General features: G+C 51.4%; 1 protein-coding gene and 1 long non-coding RNA gene across 2 annotated transcripts; one reads left to right on the top strand and one right to left on the bottom strand.

The window, feature by feature from the left end:
• Positions 1-3,821: 3,821 nt before the first annotated feature.
• LOC114233090 (uncharacterized) lies at positions 3,822-7,104 on the top strand. The gene is made up of 4 exons (XR_008555080.1): positions 3,822-3,908; positions 4,958-5,053; positions 5,583-5,699; positions 6,123-7,104. It is a non-coding gene; the product is annotated as an uncharacterized LOC114233090 (long non-coding RNA).
• Positions 3,894-13,746, bottom strand: TOR3A (torsin family 3 member A). Its single transcript, XM_008146035.3, has 6 exons — positions 13,281-13,746; positions 12,280-12,393; positions 11,405-11,670; positions 9,791-9,969; positions 4,787-4,911; positions 3,894-4,419 (listed from the first exon to the last, which is right to left on the bottom strand). The coding sequence occupies exons 1-6, from the start codon at positions 13,579-13,581 to the stop codon at positions 4,169-4,171; spliced, it is 1,236 nt and encodes a 411-aa protein (XP_008144257.2). The 5' UTR covers positions 13,582-13,746; the 3' UTR covers positions 3,894-4,168.
• Between the last annotated feature and the right edge of the window lie 722 nt (positions 13,747-14,468).

Below are 14,468 nucleotides of genomic sequence, written 5' to 3'. Positions count from 1 at the left end.
AATAATCATATGTAAGGATAGTTAATTTCAGCAATTATAACAATAACACAGGTATGCCAAATCAGTGTATTCTAGGTTCAGGAGATACTGCAGGAGCGGCGTTGCTTTAGGTGATCAGTGTTGAATCCCAGCCCCTATTCTGTATGATTCACAGATACCTTGGCCTGCGTGCAGAGTGGCAGCAATGCCCAGAGGCAGAGGTGCTTCTGGTAGATGAGGCCTGGATTTCCTCCATTTTGACAAGCTATTTCACATGATGGCCCCTGTTTTTGGAACTCTTTTATGAGAGAAATTTTCAGAGATCTGGAGAAGTCACCTTGATTAGGCTAATTGTCCTTCTGAGAAATCAGTATTCAGAAGCTGGAAAGGACACTGAGGTACTCATAGCTATTTAGGGCGTATGTTTGAAAACCCTCCCATCTCGGGTCTGTATAGAGGGAACATGCCATGTCCACGCTACGTGCATACACTGTTGTCGTGCTCACTGCGAAAAGCGGGGTAAGAAGGGAGTTAATCAGATCGCTCAGTGAATAGAAGCTGTGCCCTGGTGGTGTTTGCGGAGAACAGGCTGCCTGAGCTGTTGGTCTGTGCTCAGAGCCTGTCTCCTGGGTGTACCCCATACTCTTCCTTCTCTGCAAGTTGATTCTATGACTGTCAGTGGAGGAACCCAGTTTTATGTTCACTTGCAAAAATAAATTAGAATATTTTGTGGTGGTTGACAGAATTTTGTCCTAAAACATAGGCTTCAGATTCTTCAAAACTTGTTCAACGTTTATACCAAAGGTCACGCTCTGCAGGGGCATGTGCGGTGGGTGCACAGAGGGTGAGGTCTGGAGGGCCTGGCACTGCGCGCGTTGCTAAGGGGACACAGTGAGACAACACGGGGTTAAACTGAAAACGCATCAGTCATGGGTCACACTGCCGGTGTTGTCAGGTGTTTGCTCTTGTTATTGTAATATATTTTCAGGTGTTTTGTTTTCTAATTTAATTCTCTCACCCTGTTGTCTGACTGTGAACTGCTAACAGTGTTAAACTTGATGTAAATAAAGGAGGCCCTGGAAAGGGGAATGCTGTCTGCCTGTTGTCTCACAAGGCTTGCCAACTTGTGTTTTATTTTAAATAAAGGTTGCAATATTTTATTGGCAAAGGAGGCTTTTGATTGGAGTGTTTCTCCCATCAATTTAACTGGCAGGGAATCTGAGCATAATTTGTGTGTAATAGATGTCTGTAAGGTAAAGAAGCTGGGTTTAGCAATCATCCCTCTGGTACATTCTGTAGAATGTCCTCTGTGGGGGTGAATACTTCTCCTTTGATGGATTCCATTTTTGAAAATGGCCAAAGGCATCGTCTGGAGTCCAGCTGGTACATCAGGTGGGTAAGTGTGTGTGTATGTCTTGTCTGTCCGTCAGTCCATCAGACGTAATTCTTTCCAAGTCCATTTTGAGGACAACTACAAATAAGTTCTGTAAGTGTTTTGAGCCCAAGCAGCATGAAAAGAGTAAGTGTAGAACCTCACAGGGAACGTTCTGTTCTTGTTTGACTTGATCTTCAAAGTATTTTAACAATGAGCCATTGCTTTTAGACGTCATGTTTTCATTAGGGAAGAGTAGGATGTACTCAGGTGGTGCCCTGTGAGGTCATTAGTGGCTGTTAAACATCAGCTTGTAACCCTCTCACTCCACCTGCCGTCCTTTTCCCCCATCTGCTTTGGTTTAGTTCAGGAGAACCTTGTTCTAGTCTGCAGAGAAGACACGCTGAGCTCTGCGCCCTGCTTCGTATTACTGGGACATTTCCACATCTGAGGCTGTGGCATTTGCTGAGGAAATCTGGAAATGGTTTCAGAAACAAGTCCTTAAAGCACAGGAGCTGAAGTCAGACTGCCTGGGTCGAACCCCCCACTCCTGGCTAGAGCTCTGTGACTTTCCAAAGACATTTCACCCCTCGGAGTCCAGTTGTCTTATTAAACAGCGAGGGAATTGGGCCCTAAGTCATCGTGTTCAAGATGATATGAGAGAATGATTGTCCAGTGCTTAGCACAGGGCCCAGCACATGGTAAGTTCTCAGATGTTGGTCACCTAGCCAGGCTCCAAGAACTAGAATGGACAAGGGCAGCCATGGCTTGGAGTGTGGTGTCAAAACTGACAGCAGTTGTACCAAGTTTTTATTGTTCTGTTACCCGAGCACTTGATCAGGATTAACCAATTTAATCTTCACAGCATCCCTATGAGGTAAGTACAGTTGTGCTCACTTTTACAAAAGTGGAAACCAAGATTATACTGGGGTTAATAGCTTTCCTGTCATCGCACAGTGGAATGTGGCGCAAGGCACTCGGGCTCCAGTGAAGTGTTCAGAACCGCTGACTTCCGCTGTTTGTCTTGGTTCCCGGGCTGTAAGAGGCTTAGACCTATGGTTATGACATCAGACATGCTGGCCAGTGCTGAAAGGATGTCAGCTGTACCTCTTACAATGTGTATTGCAGTTTAGAGCTGGGTTTGTAAGAGGATCGGGTGGCCTGCACATCCCTCCCCAGATGCTCTAGCCCAGTGGTCGGCAAACTGCGGCTCTCGAGCTGCGGTTTGCCACTCTGTTGACTAATGAGTTTGCCAATCACCGCTGTAGCCTGAGACAGTGGAAACACCGGCCCCATCTAACCGGTGCTGTTAGGTCGTTTCCTTTTGTCCCGTGAGTGTTTGCTGGGGACCTGCTGCGGCTCGGGCTCGGTGCTCCCTAACCAGGAGGCAGAAGTCTGCCACTTCACCCGGGCTCGGTGCTCCCTAACCAGGAGGCAGCTATTGGAGGGAGTGAGGACAGAGGTCTGCCACTTCACCCGGGCTCGGTGCTCCCTAACCAGGGGGCAGCTATTGGAGGGAGTGAGGACAGAGGTCTGCCACTTCACCCGGGCTCGGTGCTCCCTAACCAGGAGGCAGCTATTGGAGGGAGTGAGGACAGAAGTCTGCCACTTCACCCGGGCTCGGTGCTCCCTAACCAGGAGGCAGCTATTGGAGGGAGTGAGGACAGAAGTCTGCCACTTCACCCGGGCTCGGTGCTCCCTAACCAGGAGGCAGCTATTGGAGGGAGTGAGGACAGAGGTCTGCCACTTCACCCGGGCTCGGTGCTCCCTAACCAGGAGGCAGCTATTGGAGGAAGTGAGGACAGAAGTCTGCCACTTCACCCGGGCTCGGTGCTCCCTAACCAGGGGGCAGCTATTGGAGGGAGTGAGGACAGAGGTCTGCCACTTCACCCGGGCTCGGTGCTCCCTAACCAGGAGGCAGCTATTGGAGGGAGTGAGGACAGAGGTCTGCCACTTCACCCGGGCTCGGGGAGGGCTTTAAATCAGAGGCGACACTGGAGGTGATGACCGTGACCTGTGTGTAATTAATTCAGAAGTGTGTGGGGGAGAAATGGGAGCACTCGTCAGTGTCTAGGGCACAGTGTACATGTGGCCACTCAGTCCTCAAAAATGACTTTTCTCTTCAGAGCTGGGAGCATGGGAGTGACATTTTCTTACAGAAGAGCAATATGAAGAAGTTGAAGTGAACCGGCAGAACAGACCCCTGGTGTCAGCTTGGTGAGTCCGCATTCGCTGTCCCCACCCGCGTTACCGGGCATCTGGCTGAGTGAACAGGATTACTAGGTCCCATTAAGAAAGTAGGCTGAAGGTTTTAGAAAAATAGAAAATTTTAATTTTTACATATGGCACAGTGATGTCAAGGCCCTTAACTTTAAAAATATTTTTTTAACCTGCAGAGCAGAACAAATCTCAGCCTATACTGACATGATTTTTAAAACATTCTGTGTACCTATATTTTCCAGCCCGAGGCTCTTCCCCGCTGGTCACAGATACAAGCTGCTCAGCTTCCCTCTGAGAGTTACGACGACAACGTGAAAGCCGGCCCCACCTGCCACAGGTAAGAGAACTCCTTTTCCCTTCCTGTCACGGAGAATCCTGCAGCCTCAGGCCCCACCCAAGTCCAAGCAGCTGCAGGCAAGAGCAGAGATGCTAAGAAGCCCCTGGGATGTGTTTCTCTAGCCACCTGGCCCACATTTTGGAATGTGGCTCTGGCTTCTGATTTAAGGCCTTCCTTTCATACACCACTTGGGTTAGTGAGTGCTGGGCGTCTGCTGACCCCAGGGTCCTGTTAGGCAGCTTCAGGTTTTCATCTTGCTCTCAAGGCAGGAAATAGTTAATTCTCTGGGAAACAGATTTGCATCCCTGAGAAGAAAAGAATTGTTCCTCTTTGGGGACATACACCATCATCTTGGCAATTTCGTCCAGTGCCTCTTCTGTATACAGGAGCTCCTGGCTCAGGAAAGCATCACGTGCACACAGCCTCACGTGGTGGTACTCCAGCGGCAGGAAGGGGACAAAGAAGTCAATCAAGTTTTCCTTCACAAGGCGGCTGTGGCCAAAGCCACTGTCTGAAATGAAGACCACAGTTACGTGGGATCTGAACTCAACTGGAGAGAGAGGTGTCCTGACCCTAAGGCCTGGGCAAGGTTTGCTCTCAGGGCCACTCCAGGAGGGCTGTCTAAGTATCAGCACTACCTGCTCTGGAAAGAGGGACCCGGCAGAAGGTAGCGCCACCTTCCCTCTGACCGGAGGCCCAGCCCCAGGGTCCACAGGGCAAACTGCTCTCAAAGCATTTTCAGGAAAGGAGTTCAGCTTTCTTGGCACTTTTCTTGTGCCTCCCTGAAGTTGAGGAGATGATCACAGGGTGTGTCCTGGGGTCCTGAGTGCCCTGTCGGCCTCAAAAGCACACATTCGAACCCGGTGGGAGTCAGTTACCTGTGGACGCCACAATCTCAGCCTGGAGGCCGGACTCCAAGTGTTCCATCGTGATATCTTCCCGGGACCATCCAGCCTTGAGCAGACCCAGGACCACCTCATTGATGACATTGCCTCCAAGGTTACTGAAAGAGACAGGAGCTTGTTAACCGATTTCATCTTCATATTTAGGTTTCAAGTGGACGACTTGACACTGAGGCCACTGCACTGGAAGAATGGAAGCTGAGGTCCGGGGCCTCCTCCAGGAGATCTTGTCACAATGCAAAGGTCTGTACAGAAGAGACATGGTCCTGCCTTGCTCCCTTTTGACAAACACAGACTGCGGGGTGCCGGGAACCCAGAGGTGGGGTGCTGTGGTTCTCCCCGTTGACTTCCATGTGTATGTGATTCCAGGACAGTGTGGCAAGTGCTAATGTAGGAGACAACTTCAGAGGGAGGGTAAGTTTAGGAGGCACAACTCGGAGGGGCCCGTGACTGAAGGCTGTGAGAGTGAGAGAAAGGTCATTAAAGAAAACACCTGTTTGCCTTGAGCTGCCTCGTCCTAGCAGAAGTGGACTATAGAAGGATGGAGACATGGGCCTATATCATTAGGCAACTAGAATTTCAGGTCTGAAGCACAGGAAAGGGGACTGGGTTAGAGATATGAAGGAGAAAAAGGGTGAGAAGAAATCTTAGTGCCACCAACAGGGATGCTGGGAAGGGGGAGGGACACCTGGAGTTGGCAGTGCTGCTTCCTTCTCTCCCCTCCCCTCGGGCTTCTGCAGCTCCTAAACAAACCAGGCTCTCCCTTTCCCAGGCTCTCCTCAGGAAGCTCCCGGGTACATCAACTCAAGTGTCTTCGTTTGAGTGCGGCCTGTGTGCCAGGCTCCGGGGCACAGAGAAGAAGCTGACTGGTTCTCTCCCTGCCTAGCAGGTAAGCTGACCATCTAGCCAAGTGACCCAGTGCCTCCTTGCCCAGCTGGAGAGCCCCTATCCCATTGCACAAGTTCAGCTGCACGTAGGGAAGCTTCTGCCCCAAGGCCTGCCAGGGAGGTCATCTCTGCACACGCAAATGGCCGCACTTGCATCAGCTGAGGTAAGAACTGCCCACAGATTGCCCCATCAAGGGCAAGAGGGGGCATGTGTAGGACTCGCTTACTCAGCCGCAGGAGCACAGATTCCAGTGGCTTCCCCCTTTCTCCCAGAACCATCTACCTGACACTAAATTTCTGGAGAGCAGGAGCTTAGCCTATTTATGTGACTACCGTGTATAGCACATAGCAGGTGCTCAGTGGGTATTTCTGTCTGCACCTTTGTCTCCACTTCCCCTCCGAATTTCTCCTCTTTTGTCCTGCAGCCATCATCTCACTCACCACGACATAACCTGGGCGCCGGCACCAACCTTTAGAGGTTGCCTTCCTCATCCTCCCAGGTCACCTGCTGACGGGGGTCTGAAGGGACACAGTCACCTCTAGAGACTCGCCCTGGCTCTGGGGTAGGACAACATGTAATCTCACCAGCCCTCAGAGCCCAAAGGCCTTTTCGGAACGCTAATCTTCGAATCGTAGTTTCCGCATTTGTAAAGTGAGAGACTAGACCATTTAAGATACCCTCCTTAGGCTCCACACAGTCAACATACGTGCATTTGTGTCTTCCCTGGGTACAAGTCCTTTCTTTCTCTCCTTTTCCTGACAACAGTGCAGGGGGAACAGCCATTAATGTCCCTCTTTACTTTACAGCAGTGAGAAGTGGGGAGTTCCAAGGTCCTGCCTGTGGCCACCTGGAGCCTTCCATGCTTACAGACGAGGTGGCAGCAGTCAGTGTGAGTGTTCCGGCCCAGAAGACTCGGCTCTGAGGGCTGGGCCAGTCTAGGCCTCCACACCCTACATGTCCTGTTTCAACCACCACCTCAACTCCAATAGCAGCTTTAGGAAATTTTTCAGGATGAAACTGCTGTGAGTTGTTCACACTAGAAGTTTGAATCAGCTGTGCTTTTCTTTCAGCTAGAGGAGTCCTTACCACACAGTCTAGAAATCAAGCCCAGAAACTCGTTAAAGAGAAAAACCAGAGTCACTGTGCTGAAAGCCTCATGGCACCAAGCCTAGACGTCTCTGGTCAGTACACTGACCTCATCTGTCACACAGGCCCTCTTCCATCACCAGCGGAAGCTGGCCTTGTCAGAAACAGTCCTTCCTTTTGCCAGCAGCTTTCAAGTCCTGCCCAGTTTTGCCTATAAAAAGCTTCCCGTTGTCCAGCTTCTCAGAGCATCTCTATTTACTAGATGGGATGCTGCCTGATTCAGGAACCACTTAATAAAGCTTATTAGCTCTTCAAATTTATTCGATTGAAGTTTTGTTCTTTAACAGATTCAAATACATGTCTTTCCCTACCCATCACTAAATAACTGAAAATCTTCAAGGTTTACAGCAGGTGTCCTTAAACTACGGCCCGCATGCGGGTGTTTTTGCCCTTTTGTTTTTTTACTTCAAAATAAGATATGTGCAGTGTGCATAGGAATTTGTTCATAGTTTTTTTAAACTATAGTCCAGCCCTCCAACGGTCTGAGGGACAGTGAACTGGCCCCCTGTTTGAAAGGTTTGAGGACCCCTGGTTTAAAGAGTGGCAACCTTGCTGACCCTTGGGTGGTGGTACCTAGCCCTCCTGTCACAGGTGTGGTGTCCTCCTCCCTGAGGGCGCCTTTTCCCTGCCTCCACCATTCATGGTCCGTCTGGGTCACTGGAGAGGGGACGAGGGGATATAGAGACCAAAATACTACAATGGCAAACATCTGTTAGAGATACAGCAGGGTCACCTTAGGAAATCCTGGCACAGGTGCTGAGAACTGGGCCGAGCCCATGTAGAGGAACAGTCAGCTGCAGCCACAAGGCAGAATTGGCTCAGGTGAAGTGAAAGGAAGGAGAAGCTATGCACAAAGTCAAAAGATTTCTACAAAAGTGAGAGAGAATCACGAGCTGGTCACCAGCATCCTTCCATGGGGGAAGGACTGGTGTCTGCAGCAGTAGTTCAGAGGGTCCCCTGGACTCCCACCACCTGACAGGGTTTAGGTGGAAAAGCTGTAAGGAGCCTCTAGACTGCCTCAGAAGGTGGTCAGTAACACAGAGCCAATCATATCAGCAAATATTCCTGCTTTTCTCTTAAAACCACCTTGGTCGGCCTCCTGCCCTCCACAATGCACTATAGTTAGTGTCCCATAAGCCTTTCTTATAGACTAAGAAGGACTTCCCATCAATGCATCGAAATCACAACAGTTTAAACTGGTCTCATCTTGTGGGTCCACAGTGCAAGAGGATCTGCCCTCCACAGCTCATCCTTCACACTCTCCAAACCTGTATGCACCCTAAAGCTGGGGAAGATTCCCTAGCAAGCATGTACTAGCCTGGGGAGGGAACAACTGGTTTGTCTTCCACAGACTCAAGAAGCGGCTTGTGAAGCATTCAAGTTGGGCCAACAGGGACCCAGACTTCAACAGGCCTTGGGCAGTACATTCCCAGTTGGAGCCTCCATAAAATAAGGGTGGACAAGTTGATTTCTAAGCCTGTTTTCAGCATAGCCTTTTCCAGAGCCTGGAGCACATAGCACAAAACAGGAAAGGTCCTGTGTGGTGGGCTTGCAAATAGGGAGACACAGAGCACTTCTCATCCAACACATCATCCCGGAATTTCAAGCCAGTAACTTCCTCTCATGATCAGAGAAGACAAAGACTTTCCAGGATGGGAAGAGAACACACCATGTTGGAGTTAGTGGAAAACTACCCTTTGGGTCTACAGTAAGAATTTTCCAAGGTATTTTGTACTTGACTTTGAACTCATTTGCTGACTTGAATGCCCTACTAAGAGGGGAATTCCCAGTGTATGAGCTACATTTCAAACTATATTACAAAGTTAAAGTAATCAAAACAGTGTGATAATGGCATAAAAACAGACCCATAGATCAATGGAATAGAACACAAAACTCAAACCCATGTGTATATGGTCAATATATGACAAAGGAACCAAGAATAAATAATGGGGGAGACAATCTATTCAATAAATAGTGCTGGGGAAACTGATAGTCACATGCAAAAAGATGAAACTAGACCACCATCTTATACCGCACACAAGAATGGACTCGAAATGGATTAAATGCTTGAATGTAAGATGTGAAGCTCTAAAACTCCTAGGTGGTAAGCTCCTTAATATTGGTCTTGGCAATGATTTTTTTGGATCTGACACCAAAAGCAAACACAACAAGCAAAAATAAATAAGTGGGACTACATCAAACTAAAAAGCTTCTGTACAACAAAGGAAACCAAAAAAAGGAAGAGGCAACCTACTGAATTGGAGAAAATACTTGTAAGTCATATATCTGATGGGTTAATATCTAAAATATATGGAGAACTTATAACTCAATAGCAAAAAAATACACATCCCAAACAAGCAGATTAAAAAATGGGCAGAGGATCTGAATAGTATTTTTCCAAAGAGGATATACCAGTACACAAAAAGATGCTCAACATCACTAATCATCATGGAAGTGCACAGTGAAGACGTCACCTCATACCTGTTAAAATGGCTGTTATCAAAAGGATGAGTAAATGCTGGTGAGGATGTGGAGAAAAGAACCCTGTGTACTTGGTGGCATTGTGCAGACGGGAGTTATGAGGGGAATCCCACCATCCTGAGAACAATGGGGGAGCTAGATGAGGCAGCTGCTCTTTCCCACGCCAGTCCCCAGAGTGAGTTTGTACTTAGCTGGCCATTGGGGGGAAGTGAGGACCACAGTCCTTCAGCAGTGTCCTGGGGGTAGAATCAGGGCAGGAGCCGGAGACAAGGCTACCCACCTGGTGGCGACACCCCAAGCAGCTAGGTTTCTATGTTCTCGACTGCAGTTGTATTGGTTTCCCTTGTGAAAAGGGTCTGCAGCCTAGGAGAGCACAGAAGCCCTCTACTGCTGCCTGGCACACACAGCACCTGGACAGAGTTCTTCCTCCCCTCGCCATCCCTCCTGTGTTCCCTCAGCCCTTACCTGAGAAAAAGGAAGATGGTTCTAGGGGACTCAGCCCTGTGGTTCTCCAGCACCTGACGTTCCAGATGTGGCCCGAGGGCCTCCAGCAGTCCTGGGTGCAGCTTCTCAGCCTCATCAAAAATGAACAGGGTCTGGTGGCAATGCTCCTGCGTCTTCCTCACCTGTTCGGTCAGCTGCTCCTGCACAGAATACAGGGAGCAGCTGGGGACCCCTGGCGGCACAGAGGGCCCTGGAGAGGCTCCCTTTTACCCTGGTGAAGCATCTGCAGTGGATTGCCTAGGGCTGGGTTCTATCCTGGATATACCAACTTCAAACTGGTGGAGGTGGGGCTAGCCTGGGAAAGGGAGAAGGTGAGGAGGGCCTTGCCTGCTCTTGGTAACAGACTGCAGGCCCTGCTCCCTCCCCTCCAGGAAGAGGTCTCAGAACTAACAGCCAACTCACCCTCCCCAAGGGGAAGGAATCAGGCCCTAATACAGGGGTCATAGGTAGAGATAAGCTCAAGTGCCAGAGGCGGCCACAGTCCCATCTTGAACTTCCAGGAGCAGAGCTCCCACTGGGAAGGACCTATCTGGGTCTACTTGGCCTACTTGGAACTGGGGCTCCCCATTCAGGCAAGAATAGTCCTCAGTTGAAAAGATGCCGCTTTGTGGGGTTCACCAGATCAGGGCCAGCTCCGCCCCAGGGTGGGGTGTTTTAGCAGAGTCCATACTCACTGTCGCCTCTAGCCTTCCTGGATCCTGACTTCAGTGCCCTGTGACCCGAGTGTGTGTGTGATGAGACGTGCAGGGTGTGAGTGTGTACATGTCATTTTTCATGGTGAGGAAGCCACAGTCAAAGCCAGCTAGTTTTTCCGGGAAGGCCTGGCTGACCAGCTGCCTGCCCTTAGGACAGTTCACCCTACCCTGCCCTCCGAGGCCACACTGAAACTGCCAAGTGACTCAGGCAATCTCTCCTCCAATGCTTACCTAATCTTCCTAGGTTATCGCATTCCAAATATTGGACTGGAAAGCCAGACACACTCACCTCTGTCAGGCTGCAGTGGGGTTTTGGTCATTGTCCAGCTTACTTTAAATACTACATCTCAATGGAAGAAACCCAAAAGAACAGAGCAAAGACAATTTTTGTCTCTCCACTTGTTGGGGGAAATCACTTAATGATATGATAGACTTCTTTAAAAAAACAGGATATGCAACTTTCTGTCCACTCTCATGACAGTGACATCAAGCAGCATAGGGAAAGGCTTGCAGGAAGCACACCAAAATGCTAACTACTTGTGTCTGTGTGGGGAGGTCATGATAAAGCTTTTGCCTTCCCCTGTTCCACATTTCCTGCAACTTCCACTATCACAGAAAATTAACACACGGACTCTTTCTAAGCTCAGTGTCTGGCAGGAAAGGAGACAGCTCGGACAAGTGGTGTGGAACATGTCAGTCCTCCACGTGTTCAGGGCCTCCTCTGTGTGGAGTAGATGTTTCTGTGGGTTACAGGTTTTGTTGAAATGGACCCTGTCCCCCAAACCCCACACCTAGGCTTCTCCAGAGCCCATCCCCCAGCACAGAGGGCTGCACCTCGGGCCGTCCAAGCCTCATTCCAGCCCCAGCACTGCCCACTCACCTTGTACAGGTCCACATACTTGGGGTGAGGGAAGTGGATCATAGTGATGAACACCTTGACACAGTCACTCCTCAGCCCATCCCGGTACAGGTTCTCTGCCAGCAGCCGTGCCACGAAGTTCTTGCCTGTGCCAGACCAGCCGTGGAACGACAGAGCCAGGGCCTTGTCTGGCCGGGGCAGCTCCAAGTAGCTCCGCACTGTTGTCAGGACCAGCTCCCGGGCCAGATGCTGGCCGTGCAGTCGCACGCTCAGGTCCGACTGTAGGCCTAGGGGTAGGAAAGAGGAGGCCACGGTGAGAGGTGCACACAGGAGCAGTCCCCACCAGGCTCAGCAACAGCCGAGAGAGTGAACACCTCTGAACATTGCCGAGGTGGGATCACGTTGGCCTCAGAACAAGCCCTGGGCACACCTGGCAGCAGAAGGGACCCGAGGGCTATTTTCTGAAGAATTTGAGAAGTCACCATTGAACTTGGGGAGAGAGTGGATTCATCCTTTCTGAAGGCCCTGAAGACCCTCAGAATGGTTGGGAGAGCCCTATCTGGAGGAGGAACCTCACGCCATGCTCGCACAGTTGCTCCCACCTGGGAGTTTCAGAACTCCCTACATATTTCATGGAACACCCTCATTTCATTTTATTCATTTTAACTCAATTCAGCAAACACCTGTTGACAGTGTGTGCAAAGTCTTCTGGTAGGCTTTCCCTCCTTGCGGCCATGAGGCTGCAGGGTTTGGAGATGGGGGCCGTGGTGGGGACAAGAGCGAGGGCTGCCAGCTGGGGAAGGATGAGGAAAGGTTCTCTATACCTTAGCCATTTCCCCTGAACCGCCTCCCCTTCCCACAGATCTCTATCCCCTTAGAGGCATGCAAGGTCCAACCTGTGAAGTTGTTGGAGACCCTGCAGTCCCCATGGTCACAGCAATCCTGGAAGCTGCAGTACCACGTGGTCAGGATATCCAGGTACTGCTGGCCCAACAGGGGAAGGCTCCAGCCTGGAAAAGGAGGGGCTGTGAGACAGACACAGCATGGGGCCCAGAGGGAGCCTGCCCGCCCTGCCCGGCCCTGCCCGCCTCGTCCTTCCAGTCCTTCGCCCTCCCTCCAGAGCCACTCTCGCTGCTCTTCCCTGGGCCTCCCTTGTGCCTGGGTACGAGTGGACACCTCTAGCTTTGCTATTGATGCAGCTCCAGGAAAGTCGGTTGACTCAACAAACATGCCCTAGGCACTGTGCCGGGTGGCAAGGAGCCCAGACCCTGCCTGCAAGCAGCTGGCCATCTAGTTGGGGACAGTCAGCTGGTGATCATCATTCTTCCTACTTGCTCTGGATTCCAAATCTGATCATAGCCAAACCCAAAGGCCTCTAAATTCTTTTGCCAAATGTCAATTTGAATATACCCAGCATTGGCAAAAACAAAAACCATACGCTGGAAATTAGAAGTCTTGGATCTAACAAAAGATGTGTAGAGCACCGTTACAGTACTATTACCAGATCCAGAATTATTAACAGAGACCGAAAAAAGCCTGAGATCATCTGGTCCATGACAGGGACAGAATGGGAACAAGAACTCAGGTTGGGACTCCTAGCCCAGGCTCCACCTCTTTAAGCAGCGGAGGCGGAAAAGGGACTAGGGGTGTGTCCAAAGGGGACTTGAAGCCATCAAGGTGTGAGCTGTCTGGAGGAGTCAGTTACGAGCACAAGAGGACGGCCAGGCCCATCCTCTAAGACGGCTGTACCTGGGGTGAGGGGGGCAGGGGTGAGGCCTCCTGGCCCTCCCGGGACTGGGCAGCACAGTAAAGATGGCTGCTAAGGCGCCTGCAGGGTGGTCCTGAGGTTGCTGGCCCCGGACAGTGCGCCCGGGCACATCTCACCCCCGGGTCTTACCCAGGGCCCCCCCGGGGGCCTCCTTGTCCAGCGAGCAGGTCTCGGGCCACACGCGGCAGCTGAAGAGCGCCCAGTACCGTCTGGAGAGGGCGCCGGCCGCCCTCACCCACTTGCGCAGGTCCCGGAAGGGGAAGGACGGCCAGGCTCGTCCTGAGCCGGGCTCCTCGGCCTCCTCTCCAGGCCCAGCCGGGTCGTGAAGCTCCAGTGCGCCCGCCAGGGGCGGCGGCGGCGGCGGCGGCAGCAGCAGCAGCAGCAGCAGCAGGACCCAGAGCGAGAGCTGGCTCCGCAGGCCGCGAGGCATATCCGGCTGAGCTCCCGCTGCTCCCGCGCCAGGCCTCGCTCAGTTGTCAAGTCCGGGCTCCCGGAATCCACAGGCACCTGAGCTTCCCTTCCAAGGCTGAATCCAGGTCGGCTGGCTGGAGATCGGGGTTGCCACAGGAACTGCAGTCCCACGTGACCCGGGGCGAGGCGGTGCCCCAAACCGAAACCTAGGCTGGGCCCAAAGCAAGCACCGCCCATCCCAGGGGCGGGCATCCAGGCGGCGGTCTATTCTGAGCTGATTGTGGCTACAAGGGTGAAGTGGAAACGGCCCCTGTCATCACCCTGCTATTCCTTTCAGGCAGCTCCGGGGGCCCATTGAGGCCTACCGAATATGGGCACCCTCTGTGCCCTGCCGGTGTCAGGTCAACTTTCTGCCAATCTGTTAGAGGAAACCGGAGCACCCACTCACCCGGAGGCAGAGGCTGGGTTGGCCGGCAGGTCAGCTGCGTGGAGAGGAGGCCCTGAGAGGGAGAAGGGGCCTGGCCCCTCCATGAAGGGGAACCTGGCAGCTGGTCACCAGCAGGTTTCCTCAGCTGGGCATCAGCACGAGCAAAAGGAAGCTGTGGGCTCCCATCTGGAGATGTGGGTTTTGGAAACTCCCAGAGTCATGGGGAAATCATAAGGTCTCATGTCCATGTAATCAGATCTCATTAAAAAGAAACACTGTGTGAAACTTTCGTGGCTATGTCTGCAATTTTTAAGCGCTTGTGACCATGAGCAAGAAATCAATAAAAATATGTATTTTTTAAAAACCCATCCTTGTTATACCAGTAATTACGACCATTCTTGTCTCTTACAAAATGAGGGCTGCTAAAAAGTTCTTATAGGCAAACACACTGGGTAAAATTAGCCCTGACACCACTGGCA

The sequence above is a fragment of the Eptesicus fuscus genome, chromosome 22 (genome assembly GCF_027574615.1).
Source record: "Eptesicus fuscus isolate TK198812 chromosome 22, DD_ASM_mEF_20220401, whole genome shotgun sequence".
In the NCBI taxonomy this organism is placed as follows: Eukaryota; Metazoa; Chordata; class Mammalia; order Chiroptera; family Vespertilionidae; genus Eptesicus; species Eptesicus fuscus.
Note: the sequence above shows the minus strand (reverse complement) of the source record. Positions and strands in the feature narration are given on the sequence as shown.